The sequence below is a fragment of the Pseudorasbora parva genome, chromosome 8 (genome assembly GCF_024679245.1).
Source record: "Pseudorasbora parva isolate DD20220531a chromosome 8, ASM2467924v1, whole genome shotgun sequence".
Lineage (NCBI taxonomy): Eukaryota > Metazoa > Chordata > Actinopteri > Cypriniformes > Gobionidae > Pseudorasbora > Pseudorasbora parva.
Window position 1 is genome coordinate 22,339,287 of NC_090179.1, and position 27,976 is coordinate 22,367,262.

The following is a 27,976-nucleotide window of genomic DNA, read 5'->3' on the forward strand; positions in this document are numbered from 1 at the left end:
AAAGCTTTATTCAAACAGCTTAGTGTTTGCAAAGGTCTTTAGCCTACAGAAAACATAAATGTCAAATAATATGACATTTGGGAATATAACAGAATTCAATTAAAAAAGTGCTCAAATAGAATGTATAAAATGTATAATGCTCTCGTTCTGAGGGAACCATTCATATCCATCCCCATTGGCTCTTCTCTCACCCTGATCCCCTCACCGCAGGACAGGGGAGTAGTTTTGAGGCCCACTTTTTGCAAATGCCCTCTTTCCTTTTGAACTCCAGCCCAGCTCATGCTCTTCCCCCTTAACTCGTACCTTTGAGAGCAAACTAGAGAACGGAGGAGAATTTCCCATAGTGAGAAGCACAAATGCCTTTTAATCATCTCCAGACCCGTGCTGTGTGTGTGAGAGACAGCGGAGGAAGGAGAACCCGGGAAACGGGGAGAGGGAGGGCGTGAGACGTTCCCTAAGGCCTCCAAAGCGCTCGGGGCAAGGCGAGAGGGCCCGTCTCAAGACAGAGGTCTTCGGTGATCTGTCACTGGGTGCTCACAGAGAGGAAATGGCTGTGTTTAAGGGGCTAGAGGATACAGTTTCATTCAGCAATTACATCTCTCCTGTGTTTACGGATCTGTGTGCAGAGGAAGAAAAGATGCTTGCACACGCACAGGGACAAGTTCCAGGCTTTTTATGGCTTTGGCTTTCGATCGTGGATATGTGACCTCAAATAGATCTTTGCTTTCTCAAATACATAGCAATCCAATTTGCTGCGATCACTATCGCTAGATGTTTCATTTAGTCTTAACATGAGACTTTGGTAGAAAGATTTTTTTGGAGATGTTTTTGCCACATTTGTGTATATTATAAATGCAGTAAATTAAACAATTTCCCACACTTAAAATAAAATACTTTGTGCAGAAGTGACATTTATCTTGATTTTCCTTCTAAGATCTTCACACATCATGTATGCCCATCACTTAGACTTTCTCTTAGAAGTCTCTCTGTGTGTGTGTGTGTGTGTGTGTGTGTGTGTGTGTGTGTGTGTGTGTGTGTGTGTGTGTGTGTGTGTGTGTGTGTGTGTGTGTGTGTGTGTGTGTGTGTGCGTGTGTGCGTGTGTGTGTGTGTGTACTATATATATATAGTGATCAGGCATAACATTATGACAGGTAAAGTGAATAAAGCCGGGTGCACACTGTGCGATTTTGGCAACGATTTGGCCGTCTGAGACAAATTTAGGAAATCCTAAAAGATTCCTCAGATCCTAGGCTAAAATCTGACGTCTTTGGTCGTTAGTTTGACATGTTCACCGGCCGCCGATTAATGGGCTCTGCGATCAAATTTTACCTCAGACTAAATTCTGGCAGTGTCAGAAGATTTGGCACAGAATCCTGCAGTGTGACTTCTCCTACGACAACAGTCAAATATCTCGGTTTTCAAGGCAAACTATGACCAAAACGAGAGCTAGAAATTTATTTGTAGCCAGCATTTCAGTCCCGCGTGTAATGCAGCTCACTGTCACTGAACGCGTCATTCATTGATGATATAAAGCTCCGGGTGAGGTTTTTAGCGCGCCTAAACTATCGTGCAGTCTGACATTAATGTCAACTGAGATCTTACAGTGTGACACGGGGATCATGCTCGTACAGTCTGACAAGGGACATCCGCAAAGGATTTTGAAAATCGCACAGTGTGCAGGACCCATAACATTGATTATCTCTTCATCAAGGGAATCTGTTGGTGAGATAAATAAGGCAGCAAGTGAACATTTTGTCCTCAAAGTTGATGTGTTAGAGAAAAGACAAAAAATGATTTAAGCAAGTTTGACAATGGTCAAATTGTGATGGCTAGACGTCATAGCATCTCCAAAACTGCAGCTCTTATTAATAATTTGTTACATTTATATAGCGCTTTTTCTGGGTCCTCAAAGCACTTTACATTTTTAGAAGGGGGAATCTCCTCAACCACCACCAATGTGCAGCATCCACCAGGATGATGTGACGGCAGCCATATTGTGCCAGAATGCTCACCGCACACCACTCCACACTTTTGTGTTGTGTTCCTGGTTTGCAATGGTCAGTATCTATCAAAAGGTGGTGAACAGGGTCGTGGCCAAGGCTCATTGATTCACGTGGGAAGCGAAGGCTGGCTTGTGTGGCCCGATCAAACAGACAAGCTACTGTAGCTCAAATTGCTTAAGAAGTTAATGCTGGTTCTGATAGAAAGGTGTCAGAATACACAGTTTATTGCAGTTTGTTATGTATGCTGCTGATTAGCCGCAGGCCACTATGCATTATGCTGACTCCTGTCCACCTCTGAAAGCACCAACAGTTGGCATGTGAGCATCAGAACCACAGAGCATTGGAAGAAGGTGGCCTGGTCTGATGAATCACATTTTCTTTTACATCAAATGGATGGCCGGATGTGTGTGTGTTGTTTACCTGGGGAACACATGGCACCAGGATGCACTATGGGAAGAAGGCAAGACGGCGGAGGCAGTGTGATGCTTTGGGTAATGTTCTGCTGGGAAACCTTGGGTTCAGCCATCCATGTGGATGTTACTTTGGTACCACCGACCTAAGCGTTGTTGCAGACCATGTACACCCTTTCATGGAAGCGCTATTCCCTGGTGGATGTGGCCTCTTTTAGCAGGAGAATGCACCCTGCTACGAAGACATTTTTTTTTCAGGAATGGATTGAGGAGCACAACAATGAGTTTGAGGTGTTGACTTGGCCTCCAAATTCCTCAGATCTCAATTAAATTGACCATCTGTGGTATGGGCTGAACAAACAAGTCTGATCCATGGAGGCCCCACCTCACAACTTACAGGACTTAAAGGTACCACAGCTCTCCTTCAGGGGTCTAGTGGAGTCCATACCTCGACTGGTCAGGGCTGTTTTTGGCAGCAAAAGGGGGACCAATAGCCTGACAAGCCAGACCCACATCAAGATGTTTGGTCTGGATACTCACCATTGACAGGGCTTAATCTGAGGGGCGGATAAACGGTTGTCTTTCAAACTCCCTTTGCACGCGATAGGATAGCGCTACAACCAACCAGAGCAACGAAGGTGAAACAGAGCTTGTTGACAGATTAAACTTTCGCAGTATCCGGTCGGCAAAACTCCGAAAACATCTTCCCTTCTTAAGAATGACTTCAGTGCCGTTCTTTGTTCTTTTCTCAGAGAAAAGCTTAACTTCAAGTCTTCCAGAGTCGCAGCCAAAGCTGATTCGAAAGACAACTGTTAGCCAGTTTCTGTGTTTACTAGAAGCATGCAAGCACAACTCGACCGTCATTATGTTAAGCCCCGCCCACCAACTCTGTACACGATGTGATTGGCCCAACCAGAGTTTGGCGTTTACAGCTCAAAAGTGTATTGAGAATTGCTAGATGACACTTGTAGCAAATTAAATTTGCTGCCGCAAGGGTGCATCTAGATTTCTAGGCTAGGGGACCAACACAATATCTGACCGGTGTGTGTGTGTGTTTGTGTATATATATCCGGAAAGTATTCACAGCACTCCACTTTTTCCACATTTTGTTGTGGATGTGACCTTTAATTTAAATATCAATTAAATTAAACATTTTACCTCGATTACAAATAATTAACAATTATTTTGCTCTTTTTTGTTTTTTTTTGTTTGAATGCATTAATGAGAGAGTGATTGTGTGTGTGAATTAGTCATACTGTCTCTATTAATTATGAAGCTGTGGTGTGTAGTTATTTCAAAAGTAGACAAATCTATGCTATAACGGTTGAGTTTCTAAGCTACTTTAGTAATAAATCAAAGGACAGCGTTGACATTGAGTTTCTGTGCTCCTCTCTGTGTGCGATCTTTACATGATGTGCAAGCTATTATCTGTATGAGTGTTTGTGTGACACAATATATCAGGCATTAGTTCAACATAATACACATTTGATGGTCTAAAATCGCTTCAATGTTCAAACAGACAGGCCTTAAAGCACATACAATTGACAAAGTTTAGTTCGGACGCAAGTGAAAGTGTCTGTTTGTGTGTGTGTGTATGTGTAGCAGAGCATAAGCTATAAGAATTCAGCATCCAGATTGTATGAATAAATTTAAACTGCTCCTGAATATTTGCATGTGCCTGCAAACTGCACTGCGTGATAAAAACGGAAATAACCAACATGGGAAAATTACGTGGTTAGAGTTTCTGAATTTCAGTTTCGGTTACTTTTCAATTAATTGTCCAGCCCTAGTCTTTATAAAGCCATTAAGGCCAAGGAATTGTCTGTAATCCTCTGAGACAGGATTGTGTTGTGGCACAGATCTGGGGAAGGGTACAGAAAAATATCTGCAGCATTTAAGGTCCCAATGAGCACTGTGGCCTTCATTATCTGTAAATGGAAGAAGTTTGGAACCACCAGGACTCTTCCTAGAGCTGGTTGCCCAGCAAAACTGAGTGATTGGGGAGAAGGGCGTTAGTCAGGGAGGGGACCAAAAACTCAATGGTCACTCTGACAGAGCTCCAGCGGTTCTCTGTGGAGAGAGAAGAACCTTCCAGAAGAACAACAACCTCTGCAGTGAAGCATGGTGGTGGCAGCATCATGCTGTGGGGATGTTTTTCAGCAGCAGGAACTGGGAGATTAGTCAGGATCGAGGAAAAAGATGAATGCAGCAATGTACAGAGACATCCTTGATGAAACCTGCTCTAGAGCGCTCTGGACCTGGGGTGAAGATTTATCTTCCAACAGGACAACGACCCTAAGTGCACAGTCAAGATAACAAAGGAATGGCTACGGGACAACTCTGCATTTCCTTGAGTGGCCCAAGCCAGAGCCCAAACTTGAACATAATTGAACATCTATGGAGAGATCTGAAAATGACTGTGTACTGACACTCCCCATCCAACCAGGGGTGCGTTTCTCAAAACCATAGTTGCTAACTAAGTTAACAACTTTGTTGGTTGCCATGCAATTTCCCATTGCCAACAGTCGAAGTTGCTAACAGGTTAGCAACTATGGTTTTGGGAAACACACCCCTGATGGAGCTTGAGAGGTCCTTCAAAGAAGAATGGGAGAAACTGCCCAAAAATAGGCGTGCCAAGCTTGTAGCATCAAACTCAAAAGGACTTAAGGCTATAATTGGTGTCAAAGGTGCTTCAACACTACAATGGGATTTATATTAGATAAATATTCTATTTGTATATTATACAATTAAAGTTGATATGATGGATCTTAGTATTTTAAGATTAAAAGTTGGGGTCTTGGACAGCATATGATAATATATCAATTAATATCTATAACTGCACTTTTTCCCTTGTTGCACAAGCTGTATTTAAACATGAACACAATCCACTTACAAATGACAAATGTTGTTTCTTTCAGGAGTGGCAAAACTCGATACAGAAGAACGCTGGCCTGGCTTTCATTGAGCTTATCAACGAGGGAAGGTAAAGTGTCTTGTCTGCTCCTGAAACACTATTACTAGTTCACAGATCACTGTAGCTTATGTCACTGATGCTGGTCTGTTTGGCTGACGGGTTACCATGGCAACACTGATAACAGGGATGGGACCAGATTAGCTCCTAAGCCTCTCGTCCTGGTAGTGTGGCCAGAGTTTGGATGTGTATTTGGTGTTAGTGGTTGAACATTGTGTAAAATATGCTGAGATAAGCATGTTTGGAGTGTGTGGGTGTATAAACCCTCTAAATTAGTTTTTGTCGAGAATGTGTACATCATGTTAACAGTCTCTTTTTCAGTCTTTCACTTTTGTATCCAGAATGCTGTGTGTGTGTGTGTGTGTGTGTGTGTGTGTGTGTGTGTGTGTGTGTGTGTGTATCCATGTGTTTGTCAGGTTTAGGCTTTGAATTGTTGTCAAGCTGATCCAGGGTGGCTCAGCCTGCATACCCATCTGCTGACCCATCTGTGTGCACTCAACCACACACGTACACACACGTACACACACACACACACACACACACACACACACACACACACACACACACACACACACACACACACACACACACACACACACACACGCATACGCGTACACACACATTCGGACAATAAGCCTGAGTCAGCAGAGATAGTCGCTGTCCAGGGTGCTGGCACATCAGTCATTCACCCTCTCTACCTGTCTACTCTGTTAGTGTCCCTCATTCCAAATCTTACCTCATTGAATGTAAAGTGCAACAGCAATCCCCTGGAAACAACTTGTCTTTACTTCATAGAGATTTACAAAACGAAGTGACAAAAATATGAATTTTGCCAAGTTTTAGCTCTTTTGGCAGAGGTCTTCTTTTATTGGTGGTTCCATGGAGAATCTCTCTTCAGTACTTTACCAGGAATTATGTAGTTACATGCATACATTAAATATAATAATACATTAAAAATATATATATATATATATAAAAAAAAATATTCAGCATTGATGCATTACATTGATTAATTAGATTTACATTGTTACAAAAAATAAAATAAAAAGAAAATTTTGAGCACCAAATCAGCATATTAGAGTGGTGTCTGAAGGATCATGTGACATTTAAAAGTGGAGAATTTATGCTGAAATCTCAGCGTTGCCATCACAGTAATACATTATATTTTAAAATATATTAAAATAGACAACATGATAATAATATTTTACAATATGACCATTTTTACTGTGTTCTTGATCAAATAAATGGAGCTTTGGTGAGCAAAAGGGAGCAAAACATTTCATAGAGCTATAAATGTGTTTACTAATGTATTTTTTAATTGTTGAAATTATTTTTATTGTTTACAACAATAAAATAAATGAATAAATATGTATACAAAATATAATATTTATGAATGATAAATTACTGATTATGGTCAATATGTTGATTTAAAATATAAATATACTTATTTATTCATTTTATATATATTAATTTATATATATATTATTTTATATATATATATATTATATATATAAAAGTAATAAATAAGTATATTTATATTTTAAATCAACATCTTGATCTTTTTTAAGCACTTAACAACCTTAGAGCTGATATTAGGTCTGTCTTTAAAGTATTGTTTGATAATAATAAAAAAAAATCTCTCCGGACCAAATAACAGTGTTTTTTTCTTTCAGAACCCTGAAGTTACACTCCGTACACTGTGCATAGTTTATTTGAACAATTTAATGAGACTAATGTTGTGTTTGGCCTGAATTACAAGTATTAAAGTATTGTGTAAAACTTTGCTTGTGGAGTTAGTTCTGCTGGAACTTTCGGCCTTGCAGTGTTTATGCAGCAGTCTATTCCAGTTTATTTGTGATACATTAAGATTTTAGTAGGGCATCTGTGATTTATGAACCACACCATGTCACAGTTTGGGATGTATGCGGCCCCTGATTTGGAGCCCCTGTTCTGTCTCACTAGCACCATCATATAAGTCACCAAAGGCCACAACATTTTTTGCCTTTTGAAGTGAAGTCATGCCCTAGATTCAATTTTGTACTGTTATCATGCTGAGAATGAGTTTTTTTTTTCTTTCTATTTTTTCCTCCCCTGCACTCCAAATGTTATTTATTGCTTGTCAACACTTAAAGAAGCATGCACATTTGAAGGCCATAGCAGATTGAAGCCCCTCTGTTCGATGGGGAGGAGAAATTATTACTCAGTATTATGTTCCACAGGAACACCAAGGTTCTTGCTCATTAAAACAAAGCTGACATAATGATGTGTAAAATGACAATTAACACAAAGTAACCTACAGCCCATAAATGGTGAATGATTGCACTTTCTATAAGGGTGTAAAACAGAGAGTCATAGGATTGACTGTGTGTGATGTGCAGATGTGTACTTTATGTGTGTATGGGGACTGACTGAATGCCATTTTTTTTTAATTCCCAGTTGAAATATCTTTTTTTCTCATTCTAGACTGCTTTGTCATGCCATGAAGGATCATATCGTTCGAGTGGCCAATGAAGCAGAGTTTATCCTCAACAGACAGCGAGCCGAGGACGTCCACAAGCATGCAGAGTTTGAGGTAGGCAACCTCTGAGAATCATTTTCGAGCAAAAGCACATGCATATATAGACATGTTATAGATCCCAAGGGTCAGTACAGGATTTAGCTATGTTACAGTGTAATATGATTCAGTATATATACTACCAGCCTGAATTAAGTAGCTAGATCAGATAAAAGACTAACCAGATTATAATCAATCCCAAAACACAACTCGGATCCTACATTGAATCCATACGAAACCTGAATAATCTACACTGAAATCTGTTTCCGAGAATCAGATATAACACAAGAGAGGAAATCTCTAGTAAAGCGAACAGTGGGGGTGGCCCATAATCCTTTGCTCATGCCTTCGAAAAGGGATTAATCCACATTTATTAGCTCAGTAGAGAGAAATGTATTAACTCTTCACTTAATTATACATAACAATTTTTAGAGATTGTACTCACGTCTCATCTTAAACTATTATCTATTTCTATCAAGAGACAGAAAATAGTCTTTACATTAATACTTTTGTCTGTTAAAAGGATCAATCGCTTTTTTTATTGTCAATGTGGAAATCGCTTGTAATAAAATTTCAAAGAAACACCTTCCCCGACCTCTTAGATTGTCTTTCAAAGCCTGAAGACTTATTTAATGTGAAGGACTCGGGATGTTTTTGCCGGGAAAATCAAAAGTATGTTATGCGCTCCCGTGAACCTCTCCCTCTTCCGTTCTATGACACATGAAATTAATGCTTATATTCACGATAATAACTGCATGATGCCGAAAGAGTGTGGCATGTAGTGTAATGTCAATGTATCATGCTAAAAAGAAATGAATTCAGACTAAAGACTCACATAGACAAATGTGAAACAAAACTAAGTGAACTGAACTTGTCCCCTCTTAGTATAATAATACACGCCTGCCAAAGCCATACATTAAATTATAATATACTGAATATACTGTACCCTACTCACTTTCTGACTTAACATCGGAAAATGCTGAATTGGTTTGCTGACATTTATTATTGATTCAGCGGTTTGCATGAATAGCCCCTTTAAGATTTAGTATATTTATGCTATGAAGGACATATTTTGGCTTATCATATATACTGGTATGTGCTTGGTTTAGGGTGAGGCTTAATTGCATGTAATTAAACATAATGTATAGTTAATACTATAGTAACTGCATAATCACACTTGACTGTATTACAAATACATCCTGTCCTCACATTATATATATACTATATATACTATACTTTTGATGACAGGCTGTATTGTGAATATAGTCAAAGCTAAAGGCGATTTATATATATATATATATAAAAAAAAATTGTAAATACTAATTGCAACTGACTATATAGCCTATTGTATTTATTATTTAGAAAATAGATTATAAAACACTTAGATATGCCAGAATATAGGCATGGGTGACAGGTATTTATATCAGTATTTTATACCAATTACAACAAAAATGTAAAAATCTAAATGCAAATCTAAATTATATAGCGACCTCTGAAAGATAAGGCACGGTGTTTATAACATAATAGAATAATAAGAAATCCATTTATGAACTATATTATATTTATTTATTATTATTTATGTATTATTATATATTTAACTATCACACAGTTGTGATGTTATTTCAATCACAACAAACAATTATTTAAAGGTTAATGTACTTGTACCAAAGGGAAAATGGTGTCCATTAAGAGCATGCTTTATCCTTTAGCCATGACTGTATTCACACAATATAATGCAGCATCTTGTTCCTCATAACTTAAATGTCATATATTAAAGGTGAAGATTAATGTTACATTAACTACTTAGAATATCATATCAGTCTATCTGTAGTATTCCGACAGTGATGCAGTGGGTGCTGTAAATGTAAATCAAGGTTAGCAGCAGTTGCTGTTGATTCATGTATCTATGATATGAAGCACTGAAGGCACGTGCACTCTTTTCAGAAGTGCACTAGGACATGTAGTGATGGAGTGATGAGTTTCTTATCTAGAACGCACAGCCTGTCTGAGACGGTTGTTTTATATACTGCTCTTGAGGATCCTTGACCCGCTAGATAAAACGCAGCAGGCGCTAGATAGGCGACGTCACCAGCTAACGGAAGATGTTGTCTTGCCTCTCAAGATGTCGTCTTGCCTCTTCTTGTTCTTCCTCTTCTTTATTACCTCCGTCTGCAGATGGAAGATTTTGTAAGCAGATTAGATATTTTTACAATTAAGCTGGTGTCACTTTCAACCCTCATATCCTCCCTTGAAGTGATAAATAACGTTTGATATTTGTCAGCGTGGCGCATGGTAAACCGAGATGACACCGGGAGATTGAGTTATCGGCCGTTTGAAGAATATGCCGAGGTATGATATCTGACAGAATTCAAATATAAGGAAGGAAATTCAATTACTTCCCCTCGCCCCTCCTCCCTGTCCCCCTGCACCCCACCAGCTTGTGTTAGCAAATTAGATTTTGAATATTAGCAAGCGATCCCCCCTGGGGTCCACGTGGGAAGACAATCTTATTGTAGCGGGGAAGATAAAGTCTGCGGGCTGCTTCACGTCACCCTTAGTCTGAGAGGCCTTTCTGTCTCGGTGCTTTTTATAGTGCCTGTTTTAAGCTTCTGTCTGTGGACAAAGTAAACTTTAAAGGGGGGAGTCATTTAGTGCATTTAATGCAGGACCGTAACCATCATAGACATTGAGGGGGACAAGTCCCCCCGAAGAATTAAAAATGGCCAAATTGTCCCCCCAACACTAGATATATTCGATTCTGCTCTGCTGTACTCCATTACACACCACTCTGTTTTTTGCGAGGATGACACAAGTAAAAGGTTACATTTTTAGGTTGGTCTCTCTCAGCGGCCTAACAGCGCTCGTCTGTCAGAATGAGTGAGATGGCCAATCAAATCAAAGAAGGCGGGGCTTCTGTTAGTACGAATTCCAACGCAACGCTTTAGTTATAGCAGTGAAAGAGTGCATTGTAATATGTAAGTAGCTTAACATTTAACATTTGACATTTGGTTTTATGATAAACATTTGGTTTTATGATAAAAACGAACAACAATAATATCGAGTGCTGCAAACTACTTGAAATTTTACCGTTTTGAAGTGAAAATATGACATTATTTACTGAATTTGACATGACAAGAAACGTTTTGCATTTTTACATTTTAGGCAGATGAAAAGAGTGAATGTGTGCATATTTAAAAAAATATTTACTTCATAACTATAATACTTTTACCATACTTATTATTTTTTCTTATTTCCCTTTTAATCCTAATGATTTAAATCCTTTAAATAAATAAGACCAATACCCCCCTCTACTACCCCACGCAAAAAAAGAAAGAAAAGAAAAGAGACCCCCCCACACCTCCAAGACATAGTTACGGCCTTGATTTAATGCATCCTTGTTGCAGTGTAATTATATATTTAAGTACTGAGTAATATTAATTAACTACACGTACTTAATATAGGGTTAGGGTTTGGTTTACGGTCGTTGTCATGCATTTATGCATAATTCAATGTTATTACTGTTGTAAGTACACGCAACGTGTAACAAGGCCATTGTAAAATAAAGTGTTACACTACAATATATGTTCAAATGGTAAAGCAATGGAAGACGTTCTTGGTTCTTAAAGGGACAGTTCACCCAAAAATGTAAACATCCCCATGTCATTCCAAACCTTTCTTTTTTCAGCAGAACACAGTAGAAGCTATTAGGATCAACTGTTTTCGTCAATATAATGAAAATAAAGTCAGTGAGGTCCAAATAAAGTCAGTGAGGTCCAAAGCAAGACCTGATTGACTTATGTTATTAAGACAAAAATAACACTTTGTTTCCTTTAGAACAAAAGAAAGTCATGCAGGTTTTGAACGTAGTGAGGATGAGTAAATGATGGAATTTTCATTTGTGGATGAACTATCCCTCAGTCCTGCTTCATGCGGTAGCATCATTCTTGCTTTCAGTATCCTGATTCTTTGTGACATAGATGGTAATCTCGCTTTCTTTCTTCCATCCATATTTTGGTCAGTCTAACTGCGCACAGTACGCGGCAGACAGGAAAGAAGAGGAGACGATGTGTGATCACCTCATCAGTGCTGCCAAACACCGTGATCATGTGACAGCCAATCAGCTCAAACAGAAGATCCTCAACATCCTCACCAATAAACACGGAGCCTGGGGCACAGTAGCACAGAGGTATGGCTATGTGCACTCTTGGGAGTGTTTCTTCAACTCTTAAATCACCCAAATCAACTCTTAAACCCTTTTGTTTAATTTAGTCAGCTTACAATGTCCATGTGTATATACAAACAATACCATTCAGAAGTTTGAGGTCTCTTATGCTCACCAAAGCTGTGTTTATTTGATCAAAATACAGTGATAACAGTAATATTGCTGTTTAAATTAATATATTATGTAGTCCAAAGTACCACAAATAAATGAGAAATGCATGGTGAAAAGTTTCCGAGATGTGACCGTCACATAGCAAAAATAGAACATTATTGTAATACCTTCCTTTAACAAAAAACTCAACCCCTGAGGCAAGTTATTGTATTTCAAGAAAGGTGTGTGTGTGTGTGTGTGTGTGTGTGTGTGTGTGTGTGTGTGTGTGTGTGTGTGTGTGTGTGTGTGTGTGTGTGTGTGTGTGTGTGTGTGTGTGTGTGTGTGTGTGTGTGTGTGTGTGTGTGTGTGTTGTACAGCTTGTATCTTGTTGATGGTCTGTGTACGGTCTTTTTTAGGGGCGAGTGTTACACTATTACCTTTGTGACACAAACACACACACAGCCAGGCCTCTTATGTGACTCCTATTTAATGTCATTTTCTTGCTCTGCACCAGGGTCAGTCTACAGGTCAGCAAACTCAATTACCACACCAGGCCACTAAATCCTCAGAGACAGATCACTGGTGGTCAGTGTGTGCGTGCGTGCTTGTGTGTGTGTGTGTGTGTGTGTGTGTGTATGTGTGTCTCCCTCTCAGTGTCACAATGGAGCACCTGGCAGTTGTTACGGTGGTCTCAAGGGTCCTGTTAAAAAATACTGACTTGAGTTCCGTTTCCCACCAAACACACACAAACAGACCGAATATATTCCTAGATCTAGACATAATTTTGTACAAAGTTACAGATTTACCTTAACATCATGAGTAAGAAGGAAGTTAAGAAACAACAACCAGAGCACACAATACTTTGGAATGTAGGAAAGTTATTATTTAAAACCAGTATACTTTTGATACAATTACATTTTCCTGACCCGGTTTAATATGCTGAGACAAATATAAGTAAGCCACTTGTCTCTCAGCCAATGATGAGTTTGGGATGGGTCTATCTGTTTGTTTGACCAATGACAGTGAGGGAGTTGCCAGCTTGTTTAAACAGTCATTTATTTAGCAATTTCTCTTGGTGACAGTACAGATCCAAGAATTACACAGTAATATATTGCTTAATTTAATTTGTGTGACTAATCTTTTACTCTTTTAATTCTAAAGTGTGTATGTCTGTTTATTTTTCTACTTTATCATGCCTGAGTAAGGCACTTTGAATTACTGGTGTTTAATATGTGCTTTAACCTTGACTTAGCCTACCTTACAATGCCAAAACATAAACTATAAATTATAAAGATTTCCTACTTGAGATTTTTTTATTTGTCCAGTTAAAATCTAAAATACTTATAACAAGATATAAAGACATACGACATTTTCAGAAAATGCATATTGAATACCACTGTATTTTTGTTTTGTTTTAAGCAATTAAAAAAACATGTGAACACACACTTGCATTAAATATACATATCTTTATTTTATCAATAATAAAACGTTTAGAAAAATTTGAATTGAAATTGAAATTTTGAATTGAGAAACAAGATTAATAGATTATTATCGCATCCAAAATAATCTGATGATCTGTTTGTGTTTACATAATACTGTATATGTATGCGTACTATAGTATGTATGTGTAAATATGAATGAATTAATATATTTAATAAATATTTGCGTGCATGTGTGTGTGTGTGTATGTATATATATATATATATATATATATATATATATATATATATATATATATATATATATATACACACATATAATATTTTATTATTATTAATATTATTATTATGATTAAATGGACCTTGAGTTTTAATGGTGGTACACATAATGACTGATTGAGATTCTTCTGCTAGCATTGGCTGTTAGCCAGAAGACCCACTTATGAACATGTGTACACAAACACACACACAGTCCAAGCACAATTACTTATTTGCCTTCCAAATTGGCTCGATTTGCAGAAACAGTGGCTGTGGGTTTCTTATTAAATTTGTGAAATCCACTGCAGATGGTTAGTTGTTCATGATGGCATCATGTTTACCCACTTCAATAAGAAACATCAGCATGAACTGGTGGAGTAGAAATAGAGAACATAGCTCAGCTGCTTTCACTGATTGTACTTCTGTTATCAGTTTTGATGTCTCCAAAGATTCTAGACGTCCCAAAATTTGTATCTGTCAACTTGTTTTTTATTTATTTTTTATTTACATTATGTCAGACCCAGCTTTACATTACGGAGCTGTAACTGCACTGTATCATGTTCATAGCTAAGTATGTATGTAGGTTGTCCTATTTTTATTTTTAGGTCTGTTGTGTTCGGAGCACATTTTTCATGTTTTGTTTATTGATTTATTTACTATGGATATGACTGTCAGATTGCGAGTTCCATATTCATATATATATTTAAATATGTACTTAAACATGTCATTTTTACTTATTAATTGACATTTATTAACCATTTTAATTAATTAAAAATGCATTTATGTATATGGCACTGACAATCCTCCATAAATGACAGTAACATCACACGCAGTCTGACCATTTTCTGAAACATATTATGTATCCAGTCACCTCAAAGTCCCTCATGCCATTATAATGAAGTGCATCTAACACCAACTACACAAAATAATAAAAAGCTGTAGACGGTGGTTTGGCTGAAAGTCTCTGCCACCATTCAGACTTATTCAAATATTTATGAAAACCACCTGGAAGGCATAACATTTGCATTGAGACAAAAGGTTATTGAGCTGGGGCACATTGTAAATGGTACCACAAAACTTCCAACAAATTCAAATTTAATGGTAACCTGCTGGAGAAGAAAAATGATGCAATATGTTCATGAGCTCAAGGCAGTGTTACAGCTGAGCAGCTTAGTCTTATTCAATGCTACATTAACTTTCCCATTTATGCAGCTTCTGTAAAATAGAAAGCCTGCGGTGTTCTGAAGCGTGTGTGTGTGTGTGTGTGTGTGTGTGCTTTGCATACGTGTGTGTTAGCATGTCCGCCTGGAAATATATTTGTATTAGTGTGTTTGTGTGTGTCTTTGAGCATGAACGCTCTCAGATTGGTTTTCTCCTTTTACTTTGTGCTACAGCCCAGGGACACGTGAAAAATGATCGAAATGATGTTTTCACATTTAGGCTTGTGAAAACACAAATGTTCCCATGATGCTTTGGAGCACCGCTTTGATTTTCGCCATTTTTTTCTGCGGAACAACTGGAAATGCTTTTGTATTTTAGCAAACATTACCAGAGAAGCGGTTGTGTGCATTATTAGATGAATAAATGTTCTCTGTTGTGTAAAATCGAATAATCCGTCAGGGATGACGCACCAAAAGATGTGAAGATGCAACGCTGTATAGCAATTCTTCAATGGCTGTATGAGCTGAAAGCCAAATAACCAAATCCAACCCACGAATCTTCAGTTCGATCATACTTTATGCTTGCCTGATGATGAATGTCCCCTGTATTGAGTCGGCATCAGAAAATCAATACTTCTCAAATTGAAACAGTATAGGGTTGTATTGATCTGTGCTGCTAAATCAGAAGGAGAAGGCTTTGATAGGACGTTGCCAGACAGCTCTGAGCCCAGTAATGACACACTATCAATTTTGGCTTTACACTGATAAATCAAGTCGAAAATTGGATGTCAGATTTTTTCTTCTTCTCGCTTTCCTCTGAGGGAGTCATTTTCCTTTCCCTCTCCTGTTGACCTCCGACCTCCACCAGTGAATTATAAAGTTCAGACGTGTCAAAAGTGAGAAGACGTCAGCGTTGGGATTAATGATGGAAAAGAAATCTATGAAATCGAAAAATCATGGAGCCATTTATTTGCATGTCACTGGCCAGTTATCCAGCTCTCTAATACTTAGGTCATATTTGGAGGCAATTTAAGGCGCATTATTGTCACAATCAATTAACTAGACCACAAATATTTGAACTTGTCTCTGTTTATTCCCATACCAAGTTCATTCAATAGGAATAAATACTTATATAAATAAAATCGGTGTAATTTCTGTACTATCCATGTGAGTTTTGTTTATTATGCCACTCAAAATCCTCCATAAACATATCCATAGTAAATAAATAGCACAGAAATTGCACACTTTTTAAAACAATACATATTACTTAATTGTGTTGCATTATGTTGCTGACGTCGGCACGTGAAGTCAAATTATAATGCGTTTTTTTTATCAAGATATAGTCCAATAACAGTGATTTGGCAGTAGGGTAGAGCGGGGAGAAAATGCCCCATGGGGTAAAATGCCCCCCTACTTGTTTCCCAAAATAACCACTAGATAAAATTAGGATAAGTGGGTGTTGTTCCTATATGGACTATTTTGACCAGAATGATGTAGAAGTTTTTACTGTGAAGCATACACTGAGAGAAAATGAATTTCACGTTAAGTGGTATCATTTTTAACAGCAAGAAAAAGTTTTTTTAGTCTGGGTTAAGACGCTTCCCACTATCATAAATACAGTAGTTAACATGTTCTGAACATCACATTCTTTGTTTTTCCATCAAATGTAATCTAACTTGGTGGTTAAATAAAATTATTTGGACTTTATATTAAAAAAATACCTCAGATTAGCATCAGCTAGTTAGTTAGCCAGCCAGTTAGCATCAGCTAACTATATTTTTCAAAAAGGTTTATTTTTAAAATGGTTCATTAATAATATTCATATTTATCTGAATTTTTTTCTCCCAATCTATCCTATGCTATAGATAAAACTTGGTTTAAATGCTCATGCTAGCTGTGCTAAACACACTCGGTCTCAGCACTCTTCCCAAGCATCTTGTAACACTGAATAAAGCTGACGTCCAACCGATTTTCAATCAGCATTTTTTGCCATGCAATGGCGTGTAGCTGACTGTGCTAGGTGTCCAATAATACTTCTTCTTAGCGTCCATTTCCTGGAGTTTAACGTAGCTTGAAACAGTCATTCTGGTGCTAATTGCTTCAAAATGGCTGTCCGTAACAAAAAAAATGTAAGTCTGTAGTCACAGTGGACAGGCGTCCCGGGGGGCGTTCATGCCCTTTTTCAACGTAAGCACTATAGCTGACAGCTGATGGAGGACCAGCATACCTGGACCACCCCACCCCAGACCTTAACTTAACCTGACTTGGGTATTGATTGTCAACACTTTCTCTTGTATAATTACTTTTTTTTTGTTGTTGCTGTTGACCGTAAGGAGGGAGATGAAGAAAAAAGACAGTGTCAAGAGATGGAGAGTAGTGGCATGTATTGATTTGTTGGAGGTGGAGAATGAGGGAGGCACCATTTCCCTTGAATAACGGTGCATGGTCTCTTGTTTGATGGATGGGAGCAGTCCTATAGGATAATAACTTGGTGATAGAATGGAGCCTTCCAGTTACATATGGCTTGGTTAAGTAGTCTCATTGGGAGTGGTTTAAAGGTTATCAAATCTAATAGCAGCAATTGAAGAGAAATATATACAGCTCTTATAGGGTTTAGGCCCCCCAGAAAGGGATTTTGGACTTAGGTCTAAATAAAAGATTAACTGTGGTCTGCTGCCATTTATTTTCAGAGTTTGTAAGTCACACCATGTGCTTGTTTGAAATACAGGAAATAAAATTGTTATTATTTACTCGACCTTATGTCTTTCAAAATCCGATTAATTTTATTTTTTCAACATGGAACACCAAAGGAGAATTTGAGTAATCCTTTCTATTTTTTATTTTATTTTTTATAATTGACCACATCAACATTAACCTGACCATTTACAACACAATCTTCTTCCATTGAGTTGCTTTACATAGGCATTTAAATGTAAGTTTACATTATTGAGTATTTTTTTGCTGTTTATTACTGTGAAGCGGAAACATTATGTATTGTATAAAGTGCTATATAAATAAAGGTTACTTGACTTGACATCAGTCAAGCTCCCATAAAAATCATAAAAATCTCCATAAAAGTAGGCCATATTATATTAGTCTATATTTGACTTTACTTTATACTACTGCATTTATTTATACTTATACTATTACTTATGTCAAAAACACTGGAAAAGCATACCGACCCTAAACTTTTTAACATTTTAAACAATAAAGACTGGCCATTACTTTTCACATGTTACTTCTTGGTTTTTGTTGTTGTTGTTTTTTGTTTTTTTAAAAGAAAAAACATGTCTATTTTTGTGCTTGAGACCCTTGGTTACAATGAATTCCCACTGTATGGAGTCCATGTATTTTCTTGTCTAAATATTTAAAAATTGTCCTTTGCTGTTCTACCTGGGGGGTGTAAATAATGACTGAATTTTCATTTTTCTGCCGATCTATTTCTTTAAGCTAATTAGGGAAAGCAGGAGAGAACAGTGAATGTGATTCAAATGATCTTTCAAATGACATTTGGAGACTGATGGAGGAAACATTGAAACAACTCTTAAACTCTTTCCCTGAATGACCTTTATTGTATCTAGCCTTGAAATAAAGTCCGCTATGCTAGTTTACACAGATTTTTTTTGTTGCTATGCTGAACACCTGTGGCCACCAGCTAAAAACTTTCACTATATGATTCTTTCACTCGCAAACCTCTCCGGTTGTTTTTGACCTACGCAAAGTCACTTCCTCTTGGGCATGCTTAACCTCAAAGCCTGTGCTAATTATCGCTGAGAAGAGGGTCGTTGGAACGATCATCAATTTCAACAGAAAAGAGCTCGACTGCTAGAGTTTTTTCCCACTCCGTTGGCTATGTCTTTGATGAGAGATGGACGGTTCGCCGAAACGGGCGAGAAGGGACGCCTGACCTGTACTAGAACTCTGTCTCTCACTCAGGCAGCCACGTCTGTCTTCATCCAACACAGTGACCCGCAGTGCAGGCCTTGCCAGTCTTAAGCCAAAGTGATTTTTATGTGTCTGCTCAAGCATTTTAGTTTGATTCAGCCCCATAATAAAGGTTTTTCCTCACCACTAAACTAACAAATACTACTAATTTGAGTGGATTGTGGACATTTTATTACATTTCAAAGATCCAAAAGAACGTTTCATTAGAAATAAAAACATGCACAAAAAAATGAAGGTTCTTTATTGGCATATATGGTTTCATGACCTTATATATATGATCCAGAATCAGATCTAGAGGCTGAAATTCAACAAGAGAAGCAGCAACGACGACTACAGCTGGACGTGTATTTGCTTAGCGGCTTGTCATGCTTGTGAGTTTTACAACATTTGTGTGTGTGTGTTTACTCATGGTTTATGAGGACATAATTTGGTTTATGGACTATTGTATGCAATTTAATGTTAGCAGCAGCAAGCGGAGCGGTTTTACACATCAGACTAATGCGTGTTTACATAGAAAAACAATGGAATAGTAGCGCATTTGAAGGAACGAGTCGATAGTTAACAACACAAAGACATTTGAAGCAGTTTTACTCACCGCCTGCTTCCAACATACGACCGTGAACCTTAATTGACCTTTCGGTATTGGTCTATTGGCTATTTTTTGGTTGTCATACTCTCATTAAGTTACGATTAAAGTTAGTGATAGGTAACGTCTCGGTTACGTATGTAACCCTCGTTCCCTGAAGGAGGGAACGGAGACGCCACGTCGGAGTACCGACGAATAGGAATCTCGCTTGCGAGAGCCAATCTACTTCGAGTCTAACTAAACGAGCCAATGCACATTGGCATGCAATGATTGCACCAGGTGCTCATGCCACGCCACGCGGGTATAAATGAGACACAGGTGATTGCATCAAATTATCTTTTTTGCTGAGGAGCCGAGTAGGTAGACTGGCGCCCCGGCAGGGACAGAGGACATGGCGACGGGACGTGGCGTCTCCGTTCCCTCCTTCAGGGAACGAGGGTTACATACGTAACCGAGACGTTCCCATTCAGTCGGTCACTCTCGACGCCACGTCGGAGTACCGACGAATAGGAATCCCTACCAAAGCGCCATGGACTCTGCCCCCTTCCAGTGCCCTGTGTGAGCCTCCTGAGCTCTCTTACCTGATGAGACGGGGCTCACACCGAGAAGTCCATCACTGCTGTTCCGCATGACCCGCTCAGTGACTATTGGATAACACTGGGAAAGCGTGCCCAATGGGGGGCCGCTGCGGAACCACATCATACCACGGGAGTTATGTGGGGACCGAGCTGAGCCGTAGCCCGCCGCCGTGAGGGGGGCTCCGTCCCTAAAAAGGAGGGCTCTCCCAAGGGAAAGACACGGGCTTCCGAGAGGAGCAACCGTGGAAAAAGTGTGGGATCCCCGTAGGGTCACTCACATGGCCCCAGCCAATTACCGGTTCTCCAGGATTCAGCGGTAAGGGGCCTGATGCCGGACGCTCCGCCACGCCCGGCACCGAGGGCGGTGGAGGACTCACAGAGTTTGCTTCTGGAGAATTAAGCGCCGAGGCGCAGCAAGCCGACAAGAGCCGGGCCTCTCAGTGCTTCTACCCGTTTGAGGTGAGAACACAGGAGGAGACCGGCTCTACACGTAGGCTATAAAACCTAGCGAACGTGTTAGGTGTCGCCCAGCCCGCAGCTCTACAGATGTCTGACAGCGAGGCGCCACGTGCCAGCGCCCAGGAGGATGCAACACTTCTAGTAGAGTGTGCTCGCAGCCTGAGCGGGCAGGGCACGCCTTGTGCCTGATAGGCCAAGGTGATGGCATCCACTATCCAGTGGGCCATCCTCTGCTTGGAGACAGCCTTTCCCTTCTGCTGGCCTCCGTGACAGACAAAGAGCTGATCTGAGGTCCTGAAGCTTTGGGTTCTGTCCACGTAGATCCGCAGAGCGCGGACGGGACAGAGCAAAGCTAGGGCTGGGTCTGCCTCCTCCAGGGGCAGCGCTTGCAGGTTCACCACCTGGTCCCTGAAGGGAGTGGTGGGAACCTTGGGCACGTAGCCAGGCCGGGGTCTCAGTACCACGTGGGTGTCACCCGGCCCGAACTCCAGGCACGATTCGTCGACCGAAAATGCCTGCAGGTCCCCTACCCTCTTGATGGAGGCCAATGCAGCCAACAGCAAAGTTTTCATGGACAGAATCTTCAGCTCTGCTGACTGCAAAGGCTCAAATGGGGCATTCTGCAGTGCTCGGAGCACCAGAGCAAGATCCCAAGAGGGTATGGAGGGAGGACGAGGAGGATTTAACCGTCTCGCCCCCCTAAGGAACCTGCCGACCAGGTCGTGCTTCCCCACCGACTTACCCTCTATATGGTCATGATGGGCAGAAATAGCAGCAACGTAAACCTTGAGGGTGGAGGGCGACAGCCTCCGCTCCAACCCCTGCTGCAGGAAGGAAAGCACTGACGCGATCGAACATCTTCGGGGGTCCTCCCGGCGGAGAGAACACCAATCGACGAACAGGTTCCACTTCAAGGCATAGGCCCGTCTCGTAGACGGTGCTCTAGCTGAAGTGATGGTGTTAACTACCTCTTGAGGTAAGTCACCTAGAACCTCCGCGTCCCGTCCAGGGAGCAGACATGAAGTTTCCAGAGGTCTGGACGCGGGTGCCAGAGGGTGCCCCGTCTCTGAGTTAGAAGATCCTTCCTCAGAGGAATCGGCCAAGGAGGAGCTGTCGCGAGGAGCATGAGTTCTGGGAACCAAGTCCGGTGGGGCCAATACGGGGCCACCAACAGGACCTGCTCCTTGTCCTCCCTGACCTTGCACAGTGTCTGTGCAAGTAGGCTCACTGGGGGAAACGCATATTTGCGTAGGCCCTGGGGCCAGCTGTGCGCAAGTGCATCCGTGCCGAGTGTGCCCTCGGTCAGCGAATAAAACCACTGGCAGTGGGACGTTTCTGGGGAGGCAAACAGGTCGACCTGTGCAACCCCGAACTGAACCCAGATCAGCCGGACCACCTGGGGGTGGAGCCGCCATTCTCCCGGAAGCGCAGCTCGTGACAGCTCGTCGGCCGCCCGGTTGCGCACCCCAGGGACATGAATGGCCCGAAGCGACCTCAGACACTTCTGACTCCAGAGGAGGAGATGGCGGGCGAGTTGCGACATGCGACGTGAGCGTAGACCACCTTGACGGTTGATGTACGCAACGGTCGCCGTGTTGTCCGTACGGACCAGTACATCTTTGCCCCGTAACCGGCCCTTGAGTCGGCTCAGTGCACGATGTACTGCTAGCAACTCGAGGCAATTGATATGCCACTGCAGGTGCGGGCCCGTCCAAACCCCTGACACTGCATGCCCGTTGTACGTGGCACCCCAGCCCATGGACGAGGCATCCGTGAAGACCACAGCATGCCTGGATACCTGTTCCAACGGCACTCCGGCCCGAAGGAACCCGGGATCTGACCACGGGCTGAAGGTTTTGCGGCAGGACGGAGTGATGCTCACCCGATACGTGCCGCGTGTCCACGCCCATCTCGGGACTCGGCCGTGAAGCCAATGCTGAAGCGGTCTCATATGAAGCAGGCCGAGCGGTGTTACTGCCGCCGCAGCCGCCATATGCCCCAGGAGCCTCTGAAAATGTTTCAGTGGAACCGCCATCCTGCCCTGAAACGTGTTCAGGCAGTTCAGCATCGACTGGACGCGCTCCTTCGTGAGACGCGCAGTCCGCTTGACCGAATCCAACTCCATACCGAGAAAAGAGATCCTCTGCACGGGGGCGAGTTTGCTCTTTTCCCAGTTGACCTGAAGACCCAACTGGCTGAGGTGTCTGAGCACCAAGTCCCTGTGTTCGCACAACTGCTCCCGGGACTGTGCAAGGATGAGCCAGTCGTCGAGATAGTTTAGGATGCGAACGCCCTGTTCTCTCATGGGCACAAGGGCCCCCTCCGTGACTTTCGTAAAGACGCGGGGGGACAGGGCCAGCCCGAAGGGTAGGACCTTGTACTGATATGCTCGCCCCTCGAACGCAAAGCGCAGGAACGGCCTGTGTCGGGGGAGAATCGAGACATGAAAGTACGCGTCCTTCAGGTCGATCGCTGCAAACCAATCTTGGGGACGGATGCACTCGAAAATGCGTTTCTGCGTGAGCATCTTGAACGGTAGCTTGTGAAGGCTCCGGTTCAGTACTCGCAGGTCCAAGATTGGCCGTAACCCACCGGTTTTCTTGAGTACAATGAAGTACGGGCTGTAGAAGCCTGTCCTCATATCGGCTGGAGGGACCGGCTCTATCGCGTCCTTCGCCAGTAGGACTGCGATTTCCGCACGCAGGACACGGACGTCTGCAGCTTTCACCGAAGTGAAGCGGACGCCCGTGAACCTGGGGGGACGCCGGGCGAACTGAATCGCATAGCCGAGCCTGATGGTCCGAATGAGCCAGCGAGACGGACTGGGAAGCTCTAACCAGGCTCGCAGAGACCGAACAAGCGGGATCATCGGAACCACCGGCGTACCCACCGAGGGGCAGCGAGGTGGAATACAGGCACCGGTCTGGGGCGGCTGTCTCGTGGAGGCGGCCCGCAGAGAGGTGTGAGTGTGCCGTGCGACACCTACCTGATTCCACGGCTGGGCAGAGGGTCCGCACGGAGTTTGTGGGGTGTCCGTGCGTCGTCCGCTGCTGCCCACTGGCGACACAGGAGGAGGATGAGAGTGGTCCGGCGTTTGACCGGCCACAACTCTCCGAGCCCCCTGGGGACCCGGAGATGAAGGAAACTGCTCTTTTATTGAAAATTTGGGTACCGCTGGGGCTGAGCCCAGCGGCGGAACAGAAACAAAACGGAACACAAGATTCTCCACCCGGCCCTCCTCCGGGGGAAGGAGCGGTGCGGTCACCGTCTCCTGGAGAGCAGTCCTCCTCATCTCCGGGTCGCCCGTCTCAGGACCGCTTCCCCTTGCCTTTGCCCTTCTTCGGGGCTGCCTGGACGGGCGGGACGGCCGGCTTGCGCCCGGCTCCACGACGCCGCTTGGGTGGAGGCTGCTGCTGCGACGCGGGAGCGGAGGCAGACGCAGACGGCCGCCCTCGGCGACGAGCTGGCTGAGGCGCTGCCGGCGGCGGGGTGGAGGCAGCAGCTGACCGCCGCGGCATGATGTGACTGATGGCCTCAGTCTGCTTCTGTGCGGCCGAGAACTGCTGGGCGAAGTTCTGCACCGCGTCGCCGAAGAGGCCAGTCTGGGACACGGGGGCATTAAGGAACCTGATCTTGTCGGTATCCCTCATGTCCGCCAGACACAGCCAGAGATGGCGCTCCTGGACCACCATAGTGGACATCGCACGTCCCACGGCACGCGCCGTAACCTTCGTCGCACGAAGCGCGAGGTCCGTCGCCGCCCTCAGCTCTTGTAGAACTGCGGGATCGTGACCACCCTCGTGCAGGTCCTTCAGTGCCTGGGCCTGATGAACCTGCAACAACGCCATAGCGTGTAGGGCGGAACCTGCCTCTCCACAAGCCTGGTAGGCCTTCCCGATCAGATCGGAGGAGTACCTACAGGCCCGGGAGGGGAGACACGGGTTCCCCCTTGATGTGGAGTTAGGGCACAGTTGCATAGCAACGGCCCGTTCCACGGGAGGAACCTGCGTGTAACCCTTTGCAGGTCCGCCATCAAGGGTGGTGAGGGAGGAGGAACCACTGGGCCGGTTTCGGGCAGTAAAAGGTGCCGTCCACGACCTAGTGAGCTCCTCGTGCACCTCCGGGAAGAAAGGAACCGGGGTGGGGCGCTGAGAACCAGCACGGGCCACCCCGAGAAACCAATCGTCCAACCTCGACGGCTCGGGACACGGTGGAGGGTTCCACACGAGCCCGACCCTCTCGGCAGCCCGGGAAAGCATGGCCATCATCTCCGGATCGGTATCGGGCACAGCGGGTCTTCCCGAAGGAGCCCCCTGCGCCGACACGTCATCTCCAGACAACTCTGACCCTCCCTCCGATGCAGCGATGGACATTTCGTCAACGCGGGGAGCCCCGAAGGATACGGGTGGTGCGCATCTCGAGGACGGCCCACCTCGTTCCAACGGCAGCTCTACTGGCTGCGGAGCGCGGGAGGAGTGAGGATTCCCCGCGGGTTGGTTCCCTGGAGGAAGCGCGCTCACCGTCACCCTCAAATCGGCCGCGCTACTACCGGAAGTAACCCTCTGTGGAGGGTTAGATCGCGGCAGAGGCACGGGGACTCCGCCTTTTGCAAGACGGAGCCGCGACCGCAACTCCGAGATGGTCATGTTCCCGCAGTAAGAACATGAGTCATCCATCAGCGCTGCCTCAGCGTGCTGCACGCCCAAACACGAGATACAGCGCTGATGACCATCCCGCGGTGAAATGAACCCACCGCACCCAGAAACACACAGATAGAATGTCATCTTTAAAAAGACGCAAGCTCTATCTGTGTTGCTCTTTTAGAATGATGCTCTCCTTGGTGCTGAAACACGCAGGGGGTGGGGCCGCGGCGACACAGACAGGAATGTAGTGCAGCCTGTCGTGCGCGCTCTCTCTCACAGGACGCTTTCAACAGCCGTGAGAACGGCTTTTTAGCGCTCTCCACCTAGCGCACCGTACCAGCTGTGAAAACAGCCCTTGTGGTTGCTCTTATGGACAACGAAGAGAGAAGATCCGAAGAACACACGACCCGCTGCTGTGTTGTCACACCAACACCGACCGAAGAGATCTCTTCCAAAAGGCAGGCTCTTTCTCAGTCGAACTGCGAAGTGAAGAGTGATATCTGGCATACCACTCGGCTCCGAAGCAAAAGGATAATTTGATGCAATCACCTGTGTCTCATTTATACCCGCGTGGCGTGGCATGAGCACCTGGTGCAATCATTGCATGCCAATGTGCATTGGCTCGTTTAGTTAGGCTCGAAGTAGATTGGCTCTCGCAAGCGAGATTCCTATTCGTCGGTACTCCGACGTGGCGTCGAGAGTGACCGACTGAATGGGAACTACATTTTCTCACGTCATGTAAGTTAACGGTGTAATTTAAATCAAAACATATAAACGATGGTCTACATTTCAATGCATCTCTCAATATTAAGAGGGTTACATGTAAATGAATTTAACCTAGCCCTGTGGTACATGAACAGTGTTGATCCTGGATGATATAATCTGCGATCAGAATGAGGCGTCTCCTCATATTCTTCTTTATCTATTAGTTTGTTTTTGTAAAAAAATTGATACTTCTGTGAGTTTAAATATGTTTAAGGTCTACATTGTCTTACTACACTTGAGGGAATCCTATTTTGATGGATATTATAATTTACGGGTTGTGAAAGGGAGACCTCGCACGCAGTTTATCGGAGTTGTTTTGCAGAGATTTACCAGTTATAAAAACTGCATCCAAGGCACATGGTCTGTATATGTTTGTTCATTATTAGTTGTATGGGTGTTTTTGTGTCATTTGCTGTGTATGTTAATGATAATGCAACGGAGAGAGAGAGAGTTTGTGAATAAGATGATAATGCGGACGCTGTGTTTGGTCAGCTCTTATTTTTTCGGAGTGAAAAACGATGTAATAAACTTCATAAACCATCAGTAAAGTTGGGTCATCATTCAGAAGGGGTATATGCTACATATTTGTGTCTAAAAACATCTTGGGATAAGGTTTTCACACAGACAGCTGTCATTGTATGCAAATCCGTTTGTTAGTTAGAGTTAGCAACAGTAACTAAGGGGGGCGGGGCTTACCTATAGGTCAATTCCTGGAACCGCTCCATCTTTCAGCATTGGATGAGCCACAAATCCGGAGTTGAACTGTAAGTTACCTTATTTTTAAACCATTGTCGCAGAAATGCAGGGAACAAACAAAAACACTCGCACTACTCCGTTGCTGCTCCATGAAAAAACAAACTCCATCCACTGTCCCATTAATGCTGGATTATTTGTGAAGCTGTGTAGGGTTGTCTTGCCCTGACAACCAAAAACACACTTCTATGGTGACATTGTTGATTTCGTGAAGTCATCTGACTGCAAGGAGCCGGCTTCCCTAAAGCGTTTGCTCTCTCGCTCTAGTCACGCTGCCGTAAAAAAAAAAAAAAAGGAAACTTATCAGAAACCGGAAGGAGTATTTTTCGGCACAGAAATGCTCCATCAAATTTCCAACTTTTTTTGTTTGAAAACTTGAACAGTGTACAAAGCATCCCCCCACCCCCAATGTTCTTTAAAATACAAAAAAAGGGTTATGAACTGAAAGGTTATTTACAGAACCAGTGTTAATTGCATTTTAAAAGTGTTTACCTTGAAGGATGAGACTTGAAAAATGCCTGATAAATGGCTGGGTACTCTTGAAATGTTAATGGGATGCTTATATATATATATATATATATATATATATATATATATATATATATATATATATATATATATATATATATATATATATATATATATATATATATATATATATATATATATATATATATATATAATTTGGCTTTGATATAGATATATACCGTTTTGGAAGAAATGAAAGCCAGGACAAAGATGAAAAGTTCAGGCTAGAGAATATATCCAGAGAAGATCTGTTTACCAAAAGCTGCTTGTTAAATATTGCATGAGGCATCCTTTTTTGTGGCTTTTTCCAGTTTCAGGCTCCCTCAAGCGTAAATAATTTCCATCTGAGGTGCAATTCCAAGAGGAACTGTCTCGGATAAATATCGTAAAAGCATATGAAATAATCTCCATCTTGGAAAGGATTTTGGCTGTCAAACCCCAAAGATCAAGCTATATTAGTTTGAAGTAGTTCTAATACCCCCCAATTTTAAACAGACGTATGCGACGGGAGTAAAGAGGGCATGGCTTAACTTCATTGAAAGTGTTGAGCATGTGTTTAGTGTCATGAACATGAAGAATGGCAGCCGTATTGTCACAGTCAGTATGGCACTG

At 42.7% G+C, this 27,976-nt stretch overlaps 1 protein-coding gene across 7 annotated transcripts in view; it reads left to right on the forward strand.

Moving 5' to 3' along the window:
• Window positions 1-27,976, forward strand: part of nbeab (neurobeachin b) — a 408,948-nt gene that overhangs the window by 236,106 nt on the left and 144,866 nt on the right. For all 7 annotated transcript variants that reach the window (XM_067450409.1, XM_067450410.1, XM_067450412.1 and 4 more), the window contains 3 exons: window positions 5,332-5,396; window positions 7,848-7,956; window positions 11,958-12,124. In XM_067450409.1, coding sequence (XP_067306510.1) covers window positions 5,332-5,396; window positions 7,848-7,956; window positions 11,958-12,124 — 341 coding nt within the window. The remainder of the gene's footprint in view (window positions 1-5,331; window positions 5,397-7,847; window positions 7,957-11,957; window positions 12,125-27,976) is intronic.